This window comes from Seriola dumerili, unplaced genomic scaffold (assembly GCF_002260705.1).
Source record: "Seriola dumerili isolate Sdu_G_001 unplaced genomic scaffold, Sdu_1.0 BDQW01000322.1, whole genome shotgun sequence".
Lineage (NCBI taxonomy): Eukaryota > Metazoa > Chordata > Actinopteri > Carangiformes > Carangidae > Seriola > Seriola dumerili.
This window is the reverse complement of record NW_019174577.1, coordinates 272,255-290,757: the sequence shown is the minus strand read 5'-3', so window position 1 is coordinate 290,757 and position 18,503 is coordinate 272,255. Positions and strand designations below refer to the sequence as shown.

General features: G+C 35.8%; 1 protein-coding gene across 1 annotated transcript in view; it reads right to left on the bottom strand.

Annotated features, from left to right (window-relative positions):
• The window catches only part of hcn2 (hyperpolarization activated cyclic nucleotide gated potassium and sodium channel 2), a 52,822-nt gene that overhangs the window by 13,632 nt on the left and 20,687 nt on the right, over positions 1–18,503 (bottom strand). The window contains exons 5-6 of the mRNA XM_022759583.1: positions 10,579–10,725; positions 9,659–9,899 (exon numbers count right to left, since the gene is read on the bottom strand). Coding sequence (XP_022615304.1) covers positions 9,659–9,899; positions 10,579–10,725 — 388 coding nt within the window. The remainder of the gene's footprint in view (positions 1–9,658; positions 9,900–10,578; positions 10,726–18,503) is intronic.

Sequence of the window (18,503 nt, the reverse complement as noted above, 5' to 3'; positions counted from 1 at the left end):
TGGAGTGGTGGTGTAGTGGATAGAACAGCTCCTTGCCAATCAACAGGTCATGGGTTCAAATCCCACTTATGGATCCTTTGACTGTGGACTTTTCATGTGCTTCCATGGCTACACTCCAGTGATTTCAGCTTCCTCTCGCAGTTCAAAGATATGTATATTAGGTTACTTCGCAAGTGGTATGTACTTTTGTAGGCCTCAATTTATGTCTTCGTATACTATATTTTTTGATGTTTTTATTCCTTACGTTTTTTGATGTTTTTATGCCTTACTATACTATGACGTTTTTTGATGTTTTTATGCCTTACTATACTATGACGTTTTTTCATGTTTTTATGCCTCACTATACCATGACACTATTATGTCTACCTATATTATGACGTTTTTTGATGTTTTTATGCCTCATTGTAATATGACATTTTTTGACATTTTATGCCATAGTATACTATGACGTTTTTTGGTGTTTTTATGCCTTGCTATTCTATGACGTTTTTTCATGTTTTTATGCCTCACTATACCATGACACTATTATGTCTACCTATATTATGACGTTTTTTGATGTTTTTATGCCTCATTGTAATATGACATTTTTTGACATTTTATGCCATAGTATACTATGACGTTTTTTGGTGTTTTTATGCCTTGCTATTCTATGACGTTTTTTCATGTTTTTATGCCTCACTATACCATGACACTATTATGTCTACCTATATTATGACGTTTTTTGATGTTTTTATGCCTCATTGTAATATGACATTTTTTGACATTTTATGCCATAGTATACTATGACGTTTTTTGGTGTTTTTATGCCTTGCTATTCTATGACGTTTTTTCATGTTTTTATGCCTCACTATACCATGACACTATTATGTCTACCTATATTATGACGTTTTTTGATGTTTTTATGCCTCATTGTAATATGACATTTTTTGACATTTTATGCCATAGTATACTATGACGTTTTTTGATGCTTTTATGCCTTACTATACTATGATGTTTTTTCATGTTTTTATGCCTTGCTATACCATGACATTATTATGTCTTCATATATTATGACGTTTTTTGATGTTTTTATGCCTCATTGTAATATGACATTTTTTGACATTTTATGCCATAGTATGCTATGACGTTTTTTGATGTTTTTATGCCTTGCTATACTATGACGTTTTTTCATGTTTTTATGCCTCACTATACCATGACACTATTATGTCTACGTATATTATGACGTTTTTTGATGTTTTTATGCCTCATTGTAATATGTCATTTTTTGACATTTTATGCCATAGTATACTATGACGTTTTTTGGTGTTTTTATGCCTTGCTATTCTATGACGTTTTTTTCATGTTTTTATGCCTCACTATACCATGACACTATTATGTCTACCTATATTATGACGTTTTTTGATGTTTTTATGCCTCATTGTAATATGACATTTTTTGGCATTTTATGCCATACTACACTATGACGTTTTTATGCTTTAATATATTATGATATTTCATGCCTTTCTGTGTTTTGATGATTTTAATTCCCACGATTGCATCATATGTTGATGGGGTGGAGTGGTGGGGTAGTGGATAGAACAGCTCCTTGCCAATCAACAGGTCATGGGTTCAAATCCCACTTATGGATCCTTTGACTGTGGACTTTTCATGTGCTTCCATGGGTACACTCCAGTTATTTCAGCTTCCTCCCGCAGTTCAAAGATATGTACATTAGGTTACTTGGCAAGTGGAATTTAGTTTTGTAGGCCTCAATTTATGTCTTTGTATACTATATTTTTTGATGTTTTCATGCCTTACGTTTTTTGATGTTTTTATGCCTTACTATACTATGACGTTTTTTCATGTTTTCATGCCTCACTATACCATGACACTATTATGTCTACGTATATTATGACGTTTTTTGATGTTTTTATGCCTCATTGTAATATGACATTTTTTGACATTTTATGCCATAGTATACTATGACGTTTTTTGATGTTTTTATGCCTTGCTATTCTATGACGTTTTTTCATGTTTTTATGCCTCACTATACCATGACACTATTATGTCTACCTATATTATGACGTTTTTTGATGTTTTTATGCCTCATTGTAATATGACATTTTTTGACATTTTATGCCATAGTATACTATGACGTTTTTTGATGTTTTTATGCCTTACTATACTATGACGTTTTTTGATGTTTTTATGCCTCACTATACCATGACATTCTTGTGTCTTCTCATACTGTGACGTTTCTTTATGTTTTTATGCCTCATTGTAATATGACATTTTTTGACATTTTATGCCATAGTATACTATGACGTTTTTTCATGTTTTTATGCCTTACTATACTATGACGTTTTTTGATGTTTTTATGCCTCACTATACCATGACACTATCATGTCTACCTCTATTATGACGTTTTTTGATGTTTTTATGCTTCATTGTAATATGACATTTTTTGACATTTTATGCCATAGTATACTATGACGTTTTTTGATGTTTTTATGCCTTACTATACTATGACGTTTTTTGATGTTTTTATGCCTCACTATACCATGACACTATTATGTCTACCTATATTATGACGTTTTTTGATGTTTTTATGCCTCATTGTAATATGACATTTTTTGACATTTTATGCCATAGTATACTATGACGTTTTTTGATGTTTTTATGCCTTACTATACTATGACGTTTTTTGATGTTTTTATGCCTCACTATACCATGACACTATTATGTCTACGTATATTATGACGTTTTTTGATGTTTTTATGCCTCATTGTAATATGACATTTTTTGACATTTTATGCCATAGTATACTATGACGTTTTTTGATGTTTTTATGCCTTACTATACTATGACGTTTTTTGATGTTTTTATGCCTCACTATACCATGACACTATTATGTCTACCTATATTATGACGTTTTTTGATGTTTTTATGCCTCATTGTAATATGACATTTTTTGACATTTTATGCCATAGTATACTATGACGTTTTTTGATGTTTTTATGCCTTACTATACTATGACGTTTTTTGATGTTTTTATGCCTCACTATACCATGACACTATTATGTCTACCTCTATTATGACGTTTTTTGATGTTTTTATGCTTCATTGTAATATGACATTTTTTGACATTTTATGCCATAGTATACTATGACGTTTTTTGATGTTTTTATGCCTTACTATACTATGACGTTTTTTGATGTTTTTATGCCTCACTATACCATGACACTATTATGTCTACCTATATTATGACGTTTTTTTATGTTTTTATGCCTCATTGTAATATGACATTTTTTGACATTTTATGCCATAGTATACTATGACGTTTTTTGATGTTTTTATGCCTTACTATACTATGACGTTTTTTGATGTTTTTATGCCTCACTATACCATGACACTATTATGTCTACCTATATTATGACGTTTTTTGATGTTTTTATGCCTCATTGTAATATGACATTTTTTGACATTTTATGCCATAGTATACTATGACGTTTTTTGATGTTTTTATGCCTTACTATACTATGACGTTTTTTGATGTTTTTATGCCTCACTATACCATGACATTCTTGTGTCTTCTCATACTGTGACGTTTCTTTATGTTTTTATGCCTCATTGTAATATGACATTTTTTGACATTTTATGCCATAGTATACTATGACGTTTTTTGATGTTTTTATGCCTTACTATACTATGACGTTTTTTGATGTTTTTATGCCTCACTATACCATGACACTATTATGTCTACCTATATTATGACGTTTTTTGATGTTTTTATGCCTCATTGTAATATGACATTTTTTGACATTTTATGCCATAGTATACTATGACGTTTTTTGATGTTTTTATGCCTTACTATACTATGACGTTTTTTGATGTTTTTATGCCTCACTATACCATGACACTCTTATGTCTACCTCTATTATGACGTTTTTTGATGTTTTTATGCTTCATTGTAATATGACATTTTTTGACATTTTATGCCATAGTATACTATGACGTTTTTTGGTGTTTTTATGCCTTGCTATTCTATGACGTTTTTTCATGTTTTTATGCCTCACTATACCATGACACTATTATGTCTACCTATATTATGACGTTTTTTGATGTTTTTATGCCTCATTGTAATATGACATTTTTTGACATTTTATGCCATAGTATACTATGACGTTTTTTGATGTTTTTATGCCTTGCTATACTATGACATTTTTATGTCTACCTATACTATGACATTTTTCATGTTTTTATGCCTCATTGTAATATGACATTTTTTGACATTTTATGCCATAGTATACTATGACGTTTTTTGGTGTTTTTATGCCTTGCTATTCTATGACGTTTTTTGATGTTTTTATGCCTCACTATACCATGACACTATTATGTCTACCTATATTATGACGTTTTTTGATGTTTTTATGCCTCATTGTAATATGACATTTTTTGACATTTTATGCCATAGTATACTATGACGTTTTTTGGTGTTTTTATGCCTTGCTATTCTATGACGTTTTTTGATGTTTTTATGCCTCACTATACCATGACACTATTATGTCTACCTATATTATGACGTTTTTTGATGTTTTTATGCCTCATTGTAATATGACATTTTTTGACATTTTATGCCATAGTATACTATGACGTTTTTTGATGTTTTTATGCCTTACTATACTATGACGTTTTTTGATGTTTTTATGCCTCACTATACCATGACATTCTTGTGTCTTCTCATACTGTGACGTTTCTTTATGTTTTTATGCCTCATTGTAATATGACATTTTTTGACATTTTATGCCATAGTATACTATGACGTTTTTTCATGTTTTTATGCCTCACTATACCATGACACTATTATGTCTACCTATATTATGATGTTTTTTGATGTTTTTATGCCTCATTGTAATATGACATTTTTTGACATTTTATGCCATAGTATACTATGACGTTTTTTGATGTTTTTATGCCTTGCTATTCTATGACGTTTTTTGATGTTTTTATGCCTCACTATACCATGACACTATTATGTCTACCTATATTATGACGTTTTTTGATGTTTTTATGCCTCATTGTAATATGACATTTTTTGACATTTTATGCCATACTATAGTATGACGTTTTTTGATGTTTTTATGCCTTACTATACCATGACACTATAATGTCTACGTATATTATGACGTTTTTCGATGTTTTTATGCCTCATTGTAATATGACATTTTTTGACATTTTATGCCATAGTATAGTATACATAGTATGACATTTTTTGACGTTTTTATGCCTTGCTATACCATGACACTATTATGTCTACCTATATTATGACGTTTTTTGATGTTTTTATGCCTCATTGTAATATGACATTTTTTGACATTTTATGCCATACTATACTATGACGTTTTTTGATGTTTTTATGCCTTACTATACCATGACACTATTATGTCTACCTATATTATGACGTTTTTTGATGTTATTATGCCTCATTGTAATATGACATTTTTTGACATTTTATGCCATAGTATACTATGATGTTTTTTGGTGTTTTTATGCCTCGCTATTCTATGACGTTTTTTGATGTTTTTATGCCTTGCTAAATTATAACATTTTATGTTACTATTGTATGTACGTTTTTAGGCCTCACTATATCATGACATTCTTGTGTCTTCTCATACTGTGACGTTTCTTTATGTTTTTATGCCTCATTGTAATATGACATTTTTTTACATTTTATGCCATAGTATACTATGACGTTTTTTCATGTTTTTATGCCTTACTATTCTATGACTTTTTTTGAAGTTTTTATGCCTTGCTATACCATGACATTATTATGTCTACCTATATTATGATGTTTTTTGATGTTTTTATGCCTCATTGTAATATGACATTTTTTGACATTTTATGCCATACTATACTATGATGTTTTTTGATGCTTTTATGCCTTGCTATTCTATGACTTTTTTTGAAGTTTTTATGCCTTGCTATACCATGACATTATTATGTCTACCTATATTATGATGTTTTTTGATGTTTTTATGCCTCATTGTAATATGACATTTTTTGACATTTTATGCCATAGTATACTATGACGTTTTTTGATGTTTTTATGCCTCACTATACTATTACATTTTTTGATGTTTTTTTTCCTCACTATACCATGACATTATTATGTTTACCTATATTATGACATTTTTTGATGTTTTCATGCCTTATTGTAATATGACATTTTTTGACATTTTATGCCATACTATACTATGATGTTTTTTGATGCTTTTATGCCTTACTATACTATGACATTTTTTGATGTTTTTATGCCTCACTATATCATGACATTATTATGTCTACCCATCCTATGACGTTTTTTATGTTTTTATGCCTTAGTAAGCTATGACATTTTATGACTTTTTCTGCCTCACTTTACTATGACGTTTTATGCCTTATTTTACTATTATGGTTTCTGCCGTTTTTATGCTTAACTACAGTATGACGTTTTTTGACATTTTTATGACTGAAATTATTGTTACATTTTTTGACGTTTTATGCCATACTATACTATGATGTTTTTTGATGTTTTCATGACTTAGTATACTATGACATTTTATGACTTCTTTTGCCTCACTATAACATGACGTTTTATGTCTTATGACAATATGACTTTTCACTTGTATGCCTTTTTATTCTATGACATTCTTTGACGTGTTCATGTTTTACTATACTGTGACGTTTTTTGACATTTTGTTGCATTGCTATGCTATGCCTTTTTTACGCTTTGGCACGGTGGTGCAGTGGTCAGAACCGTCATTTTACATTGAGACAGTTCTGGGTTCAAAACCTGGGCCTTGGGCCTTTCTGTGTGGAGTTTGCATGTTCTCCCTGTGCCTGTATGTTTGCTCTCCAGCTACTATATCTTCCTCTCGCAGTCCAAAGACAGGCACAGTCAGTTCAGTCTCTTCAGTGTCTCTTCAGGGGATCGCCACTGGTCATCTCACCAACTCATGATGACAAGTCTCAACATAAGATATTTTGCACGTTGGTTTCAGAACAAATTACAAGAAAGGAAAAATCTTATTTAGTGAGCTTTAGAGGTGCTATTGGCAGATTTTTGTTATCTTTTGACAGAGCTAGGTTCACCCTTTCCAGTCTTTATGCTAAGCTAAGGTAACTGGCTGCTGGCTGTAGCTGTAAAAAAAGAATGTGAATAACTATCTTTCCCAAAATGTAAAATGGTTCTTTTTATTAAAAGTGTCTTCCCTTACATATAAACACATGTGCTCTGTCTATACATTAGATGCATACCATGCGCACATTCACATAAACCAACATACATTCACTAACTACACACAGTAGAGTTTTATTCACAGATTATTTAAGTGTGACCTTGGACTGTGACTGTGTTTTCCACCTATCTGATAGAGGATTTATTTTTCCCCAGTTGCTTAATAATTAATAGCTTTCACAGATAGACACAGACGTCACTGTGCTTACTGTAGGTTAGTGGTTAGACTGCTCACGGTCAGCTACTTTAATGGAAGTAAAAGTCATACCATGAGTCTGTCTATTGATGAATGATTTGGTAATTCATTACATATAATCTGGTCAAAAAAAGAGGCATCTTTACTAAAAACAACTTTCCTGAAGTTGAGTTTTGTTATGCATGAAAAATGAAGGTTAACATTTTAATTCCAGTTTTACGGGAGTAAAACAAAATGCTACAGATGTCCCTTCATAAAGTGTCTCTTTGCGTCTTCCTGGTTATACAGAACACAAGGATTTGCATATTTCTGACATCATTACAGTACAGTGGTAAGTGCTTAGAGAGGATAATAACCCTAATGAAACCACTGAGGCTGCATTAAAATCTGTTCAAAACCACTGGGTAATCATTTGTAGTGGATAGGGCAACTGTCATCCTCATATATGATGACAAATACAGAGGAATCCAGCATGGGTAAAGTGAATTTCAGCAGCTATTTGCTTATTCCTGGCTCTATGTGGGATCATGACTGCTTTAACCCTTTCCTTTAGCCTGGGCTGCACAGTTTCCTGTTCTCATTAGTTTAATATATAATGTCTAAAATTCTCCCTCTCAGGTTTAATGCCCGATATGTTCACTGGTAGGCTCCTTCAGTGTCAGTACCCATCTAGCGACACTCTTTTGTTTATCCAGTCAGTTAAAGGGGAACTCCACCAATTTTAGATATTATGAGGAGAATTCTCATGATGGGGAGTAAAACTCAGAATGTCAAAACAGCTGTATAATGGATTATTCTTTTCTTAAACTGTCTCTTACAAGCCACTCAATAGTAAATTGTTGGAGGGCCCCTTTAACTTCCTAAAGCCTTCCATTTGTACTTGCATCCACTATAAATAGTTTCAATAACAAGGAACAAAAGGGACTTTGAGGCAAGATATTGTGAAAGCTTTGGCACTTCAGAGAAGTTACAGGGGCTTCACCACAAACCATTCAGACTCGGTGAATATGCAACTGTTAAAAAACCTTGCAATATTTTCAACACATCCAATTTAGGATTACGCAGTTATTCTATGAGAAATGCTAAGTAATGATGTGATGGCTGCAGCAGGACAAGTGGTATATTGTTCTGCCAGACAGCGATTTTGAGAAAACGGCCAAAAGGCTAAGCTGCAGACTCAGCTGCATTTACAGCAATAGAAACAAAATGACAAAGCTCTGTCTTTTTTTAAATGTATTAACACAATAATGGAGCCAATCCAGCCAAGGTTTGGCGTTGAGAAACGGGTACAGAAATGTGGAATGACTTGACAATAATACAGGCCAAGAAACATAAATGGGAGATAATGCCCATTAAACACCAAATGATCTAACTCAAACTGTCTGACAGGAAATACTGATGTCAACATGTAGCATGTATCAAACCTGTGACACTTTCTCCAATCACTAATCTAAAAACCGCTGAATCTTTAAAAAAAATGAAGTGTTTGGCCTGACATCACTATCTACTTACTGCTACTTACTAATTCAGAGATTTTACCACAAATACACACTCCTGCAGTGGTTAAGCCATGCTGTCTCTCCAATCCAAGCCCACTGCCAGTTCTGTGTATGAAGAGAGACCTGCGATTTCCTCCCTGGTGGCAGGGAGGGCTTTGAACAGTCTATGCTTGACATTACCAATGGCCCCGTCATCACCATTCTGCTGTGCTAATTATCTGTTATTAATTGGATGTGTGTACGTGTGATGCGTGTGTGCATGCATGTGTGTGCCATGCATCCATGCCACTCCGACAGCACCCTGGGCTGCTGGCAGTGAACTCTGTTCTGCTGCAGAGGGCACCGGATGTTAAGAATGCAGCCCAAACCATCAACCCATGAGACTTTAATAAGTGTGTGTGGGTGTGTGTTGGTGCAGGTCTGTGTGGGTTTATGGTTGGTGATGGTGGCAGAGGCACCACATGTTTTTTTAAACAGTCACAGAGGAACAACAGCCTGGGAAAGTGGGACAGAAGTGGCTGTAAGGCAAGACTGTACAAGAAGTCCAAGTAAAATGTCAGGGTGTTGTTTTTTTTTTCTTTTGTGCTTTATTCAAATAGTAAACACAATCTGTGATATTACTGCAGTGGATTCTGTTGGGATTTATAGAGTAAATAATACTTGCCTGGAAGCACAGAATAGAATAGAATAGAATAGAAAAGAACAAACCTCCAAAGTAGGAGCCGTCCATCAGCTTCATGCCGATGTTTCCTTTGGTCAGGACGCTGACCACCCCGTGCTGGATGAAGTACATCTTCTTGCCGATGGTACCTTCTCTGACGATGTAGTCTCCGGGCTGGAAGACTTCAAATCTCAGTTTGGTCAGCATGGCGGTGACAAAGTTGGGATCAGCATTGGCAAACAGTGGCATGGATGCCACAAGTTTACGACAGTTGAAGTTGACGATTTCCTAAATGGCAGCGGACAGGATTTTATTTGTTTTGGGTTAGGGTTAGGGTTAGGGTTATTTTTGTGTTGTTTTTATTCCCTTGGCATTTGAGAAAGCAAAACCAATGATACAACTGTTGATGATGAAGGTGTCATGGATGTGGAGTACATGCATGATGGGTACAGTTTGTGATTTTCAGTCTCATCTGTAAATATGATAAAGTAATTTGCCAGATTGTGTTGAATATTTTTTAAAAACTGACGGTAATAAAAGCATTATTTTTGGAGCAAGCACTCTTCAGGTTAGACTCTTTTTTAATTACCTTGAGGGACTGTGGCACAGCTCATTTGAGTTTTCTCCCTAGTTTTCTTGTTTATTTTGTGTTAACTCAAATTACTTTGAGCTGCCCTTGAAGCAAGAAGACATTGTTTACTGTGAACTCAAGTAGGCAGCTGGAGAAACAGCTTCAGGATATGTGGGAGTATGAAGTCCATGTGAAAATTACTGTAAAACCATCTGTTGCTTTCTCTTAAAATGTGATTATTTTTCAGTGAAGACTGGTAAAAACTTCAAAATCTAAGTGACTGCCTAGAAACAGTTCATATATAAATCGATAAAGAGATTGGAACTTAGCAGTTAGTTGAGATGTGGATGCATTTATGAGTGACTGAACATAGTGGACATTTGGGTCTTTCCTTACCTCACGAAGAGGCTCATTAAGCTCCTCCAGGATGCTCTCTTCATCAAACATCTTGCCTTGGTATCTGTGCTCGTAGTAGTCATGGATTTTCTGTCGGAAGTCAGCCGGTAGTTTGTGGAAGGACATATACTGCTCCACTTGTTTGTACTAAAAGATGGAGAAAGGTGTGAGAGATAGTGGTAAGGAAGAACAGAGGCTCGATGAAAACAGGATTCAGCAGCTCTTTTGTTAATTGTGACAAGAAGAAGTGATGTATTAGTGGCAACAGTTTCATAACATCGCGGTTTCACCGCAGCTGTGGAGACACCACGCAGTTCTCTTTCCTACTCAAGCTAACTGTTTCTCAGATTGTCTTATCACTGGCTTTTAGTCAGCAACAGATAGTGTTCATGTGTGAAGTTATTGAGATGTACAGCTCTGCAAACATCAAGATCCCCTGACCCATTTCTACCTTGTAGCCATGGGAGAAAAACTGTGATGGAAATATCAGAGCTCTGTGAAGCCCATGAGGATTTATCATGCTCTACTGTCTTTTGAGAAGAAAGATGCTGCAGTTGTACATCTTAATCACAGACAGTCTCTCTCTACATAGAAAATATTATCAGGCTTTCCACAGGGAAAACATGACTATTATTATTTTTCATGAGAGAAATACATGAAACTCTTGTAGTACCTGTGAAGACCGTCACAAAGAAAAAAAAAAGATACATGTAAATAATTAAATGGGCATTTGTGGGCATTTGTGTACTCGACTTTCTATTCTGAGAAAGGCGGACGTTGTTATTGATGTTGGAATTGATAAATATGTAACTATGTAGCTAGAAAAAAAGAGCTGAAAGTAGAGGTTGGCAGCAGTACGTCGCGTTTGTTCACTGGAGAGTCGAACTGAACTCTAGTGATTCACACTATCACATATTCACCACTGTTAAGTTTCTCCACATCAAATGCAGCCTGAATGTCCACTTCTCTCAACTCATTATGACGCTCCATGACACATTTCATGCCTGGACTCCTGGGGAAAACAGAAGCCGCTGGATCTGCTGTACAGCATCTCCTGTAAGATGGAATAGCATGGCACTCTGTCAGTTGGGGAATGCCGTAAATCTTGATATTATTTCCTATTCACTGTACACAAATATCTTTTAGTTTTGCTTTATTTATACTAGGAAGATGGGACATTCTGTTTGGTTTCACGCATCACCACCTTCCTGTAAACAACAAAATACACTCTTACACTGCACACAACAACACCCTGAGGGCGAGAAAGTGACATGATAACCCCTGAACTAGTTTTGGAGAGCTGTTCACTTCCTGTTAAATTAGCAAATAACATGCCAACACTCCAGAAAGATGTAGAAAGAAGGTGTACACAAAAAAATTGTAATAATAAAATAGATCTCAGTATGTTAAAAAAAAAAATATATATATATAACAGCAGGAATAATATGAATGAATCAGCTTTTCATGTACACATAGACAGAAAAATCATCAATGATCAATATTGTGCAAGAAGAACAAATCCATGTTGGAGTTGCTTTAAAATGTTACATAAGGCCTAAGTGTGTGGGCTCGTGTGTGTGCTATCAGTGTGAGTCATCCCTCTGTGGAGTAAACTGTCAATTGGATGAGTAGTAGATTTCAAGCTGAAGGTCAAGGGAGAACCTCCCCTGACCAACACCACACTTGAAAAAAACAAGATGCATCTCAAATCTTCCACGTGGAGTTCTAATATGGTGGTTAGGTAAGCATTGCACATTGTTATACAGCCTTGGGTAATAAACAGTTTACTGTGGTGTTTACTGTGCCACTTACAGGCAGTGAAAAAGAAATTGATTGCACTCTGTCAAGCAAGTTTTGTGACATCTATATTAACCAGCAGAGTTATAATTCATTTGACCTCCACCTGTTGAGAAGTTATAGCTGTCATGGCTGTTTTCATTGTTTTAACTTCATTTATATTTAATGTATATTATATATATATATATATATATATCATATATATATCATATATATATCATATATATAATATGGAAAAAAAGTGAAAAGTGAACTTTATTTAATACGTAAACTGATTAAACCCTTTTAATAAATAACTGGATGAACTCAAACATAGTGGTCAAGCTAACAACAAGGATATTTTTCTCAGCCTTTGAAACACATTCAATTGACATTAAAATGTCTTTCTCATATATCGGATGTATAGTTGGGGGACAAATTAAAGAAAAAACATGATGATTTCCATACAGGGCACAAGGGCTCACTGAACAGCTGGATCAGTATTAAAATGATGTGAATCATAAGCTAAGGCTAGAAGTGAGTAATATTAATGAATTCCCCTATTGCTTATCTGTAATTTTATAATGTGATATAAATATATATCTTGATATAGTATATTTTCTAGAAAATCTATTGAAAAAATAAAATTTGTATCATGTCCAGGGTGCTGAATTTGTCCTGGGCATTCTGTGGGCAAGCTGAGTCTTAGAGATGCCAACACAAAGCTCTCTCCTCTCCAGTCAGTTTGACCTCATTACTTAGTTAGGCTATGAGTCTGATCTTGACTAATCCAGCAAATGAAATACCTGACAAATCAAGGCTGCGCGTAACACTACAAAATAAACGGCATGTAATGACGCTCTCCACCACCGTCAAAACACCAATGAGAAGATGTCTTTCAGAAAAATGCTGTTCATCACTCCAGTGAAGTGCCAGAGCTTCTGAGAATTTGAAGCTGCTCCGAAGAATCATGGTGGCTTGACAACTACTAAGACATTTTTAATTGTTTTTTCATTTAATTCATTGATTTAATTAACCTGTCCTAATCTTATTAAGAGACTGGATGACCAATAGAAATACTGGAATATTATCGAAACAGTAGATATAACAGAGGATGATCTTCAGCTGCCTGTATGTACATACATCCAGGGGAATCCAATGCTTTAATCATCTAGAGTGCTGGTATCTTCCTGCCGGTGAGTCAATGTCTTGCCGGACAATCACAATTTATGAGGACATGTATGGAGGAAGAGCGAGGGTGCTGACAATGACCTTGCTCGTAACAGTCGATGACACGCGCAGGGGATAGGATCGCATGCTGTCCAGGAAATTACATTATGTCACACTGTAAGGCGACATATGGGTTAGAGAAAAAAATGGAGGCTTGACCCTTATGGCTTGGGTGACACGGCAAATCACAATATCCTTAATACAGGACATACTGGGTGCCATGGTAGGACATCATTAATTTTATTTCTCTACAAGAGGATGTTCTCTCCTTATATAAAGTGGTGAGTGGTTCTTATGAAAGGGAAAAACTTTACATAAGAATTGTAATATTGGTCAAGGAGAGTTGCATTTGTCCCTGTTTTCAGGAACAGTTGATAAAAATGATGAGAATTCTTTCATTTCTATTTAGACTATTTTATTCCAAAATTTCCTCACACTCATTTTTCCCTTTCCCTGTCTCTTTCAGACACTTTTGCCCAACTACTGCAGAAGCAGATGGTTCTCCAGCTTGATGTACACCCTGCAAAAATAGATCCTACATACATATACATACAGTTCAGCATGACCTGACCTTATACATGACAAAATGATAATCAGACTGGATCACTTACTTTAATGAATCACATAATGAAATTACATCTGCAAAACAATTTACTGCATCCTTTTCGTTCTTACGTAAACCAGTTTTAATCACAATCTCATACAGACTTAATTAATTGCCTCTGGTCATGGTTCATTCAGCATGAAAAGCCATGGTAGCACTAAATGAAATGCTCACAGGATGTCTTCCTCATCTTCCTCAGCCATCTTTTCAGATGTCTAACTCATCTTGAAAGTAAATACACAATCCAGACCACAACAATCTGGATTTTCTTTTCAAATTATAAAGACATATTTGTTTAGGACATATGAGGGTATTCCCCCCCCAAAAAAATGCTGCGCCTCACAAGCCCAATAAAACAAAAAAAGGGTAGAAGCACTCTCACTTAACCACACCCACATACAAATTTGCCGTGCGTCAGTAACAATGAAGATGCAGCCGACTTCCAGCGTATCCGGCTCATTCAATCAAGCACGGGGATAAACTGGAAGGCTCCTATTAAGTGTTTCCTGCCTCGGGATTCAGTGTGTGACAGTCTCAATTAAACTGAAATGACATCTCTCTCTCTCTCTCTCTCTCTCTCTCTCTCTCTCTCTCTCTCTCTCCCCCTCATTCTCCCACTCATTTAAAAGTGGTTGTTGAAGGAACTGAGTTTTATTGACTTTCTGATTTTCTCTGCATTAGACGTAGATTAGTGGCCATGTCACTCAATGTCAGTGGAATGGGAGTGCGGCTCAAAATTGCCAAAATCTGTATACCTATCTCCTACTGCACTGACCCTTTAGTGATGGCACTCCCTTGTAAGTCACTTTGGCGTCTGCCAAATGAGAAAATGTAAATGTATATGAAGAAATTCACGTGTATAGCCAGATACATACTTCTGTGATGAACATTTACCATTCAAGGCTGCGAGTTTTCAGAAACTTAACTCCCAAATTCCAAAGTCTGGTACAGACATCCTATAAACTTTATGGTCAGGGATGCAGATAAAACTGGACTTAAATCCTCCTTCTGTATTTGTATAAAACTAACAAATGCATTACATTTATGAAATCCAATCTGTTCCTGTCAGCCAGCGGACTTAGTTAAAGGGGGGCCAAAACAGCACAGAGGTTTTTTATGGGACATAAAGCCCCTAGTTGGTGGCTTGTGCGCATGATGCATAGCTGTCACTGTAAGCTGCCACAGCGGAAGTGGAGAAATTGAATTGGCCCTCCTATTAATGGGCCATGTCAGGATGTGACAAGTCTTATACTGTATCTGTGTGTGTATGTGTTTGTGTTGTCCTGTGTGTATACAACCCGAGTTGACTTCAGCAGTATCCTTCAGCTCACTGACTAAGGAGCGGAGACGGATGTAGAGAAATAAACCCACACAAACAAATATGCACCCGCACACTCCCGGCATACTGCGTGACATGTGCGCATTGATGAAGACATGGAGGAACTGAAGAGACAGTCGGAATGGTTTAGACCAGCAAACACAGTATTTCATGTCCTATATTGAATAATGTATGACTACAACAGCAGAGAATGTATGATATAAAACAGCTTTTTTTTTTTCTCAAAAAACTTGAATCCTAACGTCATTGTAATTCACCAATATATCTCTAATATTAGACAAACTTCCTCTTTTCATGAAGAGCACTAATGACATGTATCCAGTTAAGGTCCTTATCACATACTGATTTCTCATTTACGTATATACCTAACATAAGGGGAAATGTGGTCAGAGAGAAGTGTTGAGTATAGACTGTGAAAAAGGCTACTGGAGGGAAATATCAGGAAGATGTCCATAACATCTTTACAGTCACTGCATTTTAAAGGGGCACTCCATCGATTTTATACTTCAAGTTCAGTTCACTCAAGGGAAGTGTCTGCGAAAACAGTTGTGTAATGTCTTTTGTGGCTCTGGAGGGAGCTTCCCAAAGTCTGGAAAAAATAACCCATATGATGTCATCTGGGTTATTTTCTTTGTTTGGCATTGGAGACTTTAAATTCTTCACTGAAAGACTCTGTTATGAACTGGGGAGGGGGGGTTGAAAGATGTAGGCGTTTAGCAGGCAGGGACAGTCTAACAGATTACAGTATCCAGTTGTGGGAATTGGCATTAGGGGAAGGATATCTTGGCCTGTCCTGCACCAATTTTGACCATTCTTTTTTTAATACTATATGTGCCCCCGTTGGTAGTATGAAAAAAGACAGCAAAACTGAGAATGAATGAGCAGCATGCAACACCTAAACAGCGCCAGTTTTGACCTGGATTTTTTTCTACAAATTCTAGAAACTAGAATCTAGAAACTTAAATCAATCTGAAATAATTAGAAAGAACCTATAATCACAAAAGAAATCTATATATAGTGGCTGTCAGGTTGTAAATCTACTGCATAAAGATTGAACCCTCTTTGAAATATAAGAGAACACCCCCAATACAAATTACAATGATAGTAATAATAATTAGGGTGAAATTGAGTGTGAAACTACATTCATGACCCTGGAAATAGTAGCTGACAAAAATAAACCAAAAAAAAAAAAACATGGAGCCGTTTCTCACTTTCAACTATGAAGTGTGGTTCAACCATGAGTTAAATTCCATTTTTCATCAAATTCCAGATGATGTATTTAATCTATCAAACGTGTCAAAGACCCAGGTAGTCCAGGTCAGGCCTCAGTGATTGTTCAGGTTATGAAGCGAGCAGTTCCTCAAGTCGCTGTTAGATGCGTCAAGGCCCAGAGGATCAGTGCTCATCACTGAAGGACCCAGGGGTCACATCTCCCTCCTCTCTCAGCTATTCAGGCACGCTGCTCTATTGCTCTTGAGGGGGAGGAAGTGATGGGGGAAGGAGAAGAGTGGAATGCAGTTACATAATAGCTAATGCCCTCTGTCCATGTGTCCGCTGGCAGATGGTATATTGCCCAACAGTCAAGGGAGAATGGATAGAGGAGGGGGGCAGGGCTGTGGGTGGAGATGGAGAGATGGAGATGGGAGTACTGTCGAGAAACGCAGGATGAGGGCACCCGTCACCTCAGCGTGAAGGGATGACAAAGGAATGGTAAGCTGCTGCCACTGCCTCATCACTTCTACTGCAGTACTGTTTGTAGAGATAGTGTGAACACCCACAGACACACAAACAGTAATATAACACCATCTGCAACTTCACATGTCAACCACTGTGGTCCCATGATGTTTAAAAATGGGTATGTTTCATAAGGCAGGCAATGTTGCAGGGATGGTTCCCAATGAAGGGTACTTGTATCCCAGGGAGATATATACTGTCTGTTGCCAGGGGGTACGTGGAAAGATTGTGAAGTGGTTCAAGTAATTCATTTTCAAGAATAACCTAGAAATAATCTTGATTTTATTTGTAAAAAAATATGGATAAACATTTGAAATAGCTCGAATGAATGGCTAAAAAAATTTAAATAATTAGCTAAATGTACTAATGGATAAATAGTTGAAATAGAAAGAGAGAAATTATTAGCTAAAAATAATGGTTAAACAATAATTAGATGCAGATGGAAGAATTAAAAGCAGATACATTGTTGAAACAGTTTCAAGCTTCAAGCCTCAAGTAAATAAATGGCTGAAATAGCTAAAAGTAAGGTGAAATAGGCCTATTATCCAAAGCTAATCAGTGAATGTTTGAAACGTTTAGCCTCTGACACTTATGGTGGTGACAAGAATGCAAACGCAACCAAAACAATGACAATTTAATCATTTGAAAAAAATATTATAACAATATCCACTTTGTTGTTCATAACATCAACTTACAAATAAATTGAAATGAACACATGATATCAATGAAGGGGTACCTCAGTTAATCTGACAGGGATGTGGGGGTACATCACTGGTCTACAGTGTTTCTCATTAACATGCAGCATCCCTCTCTTATCTCAGATTTACTGTGTGTCTCTCTATTTATATTCTTGTCCCTAGACCCGCTCAACACACTGCAAACTAAACAGCATGTGTCAATTCTGATAAAGCAGAAAAAATATCAGCATGCTTTGTCTAACTTTTGAATCCACGGTAAACAGTTTGAATCCACATCTCTCTTTGGTCAGTGGGTTCTTTGCATAACCTCCCTGTGGAAGATGCTTAGCTGCAGAGCTATTATGACATTTCTGTCTCAACAGTGAGTGTGATGCTGACTGTTTACTCTGTGTTATGTCAATATAAGTTCATGCTGTCGCTAGCCTTTAGACTATATTATACAAAGAACCTGTTTTGTCATTGAGGCAAATTCCAGCCCATAACTCTGTCTCCAGTCTGTTATCTGATGGACCTATTGTAGACTGCAGTGCATCATGGTTCAGTT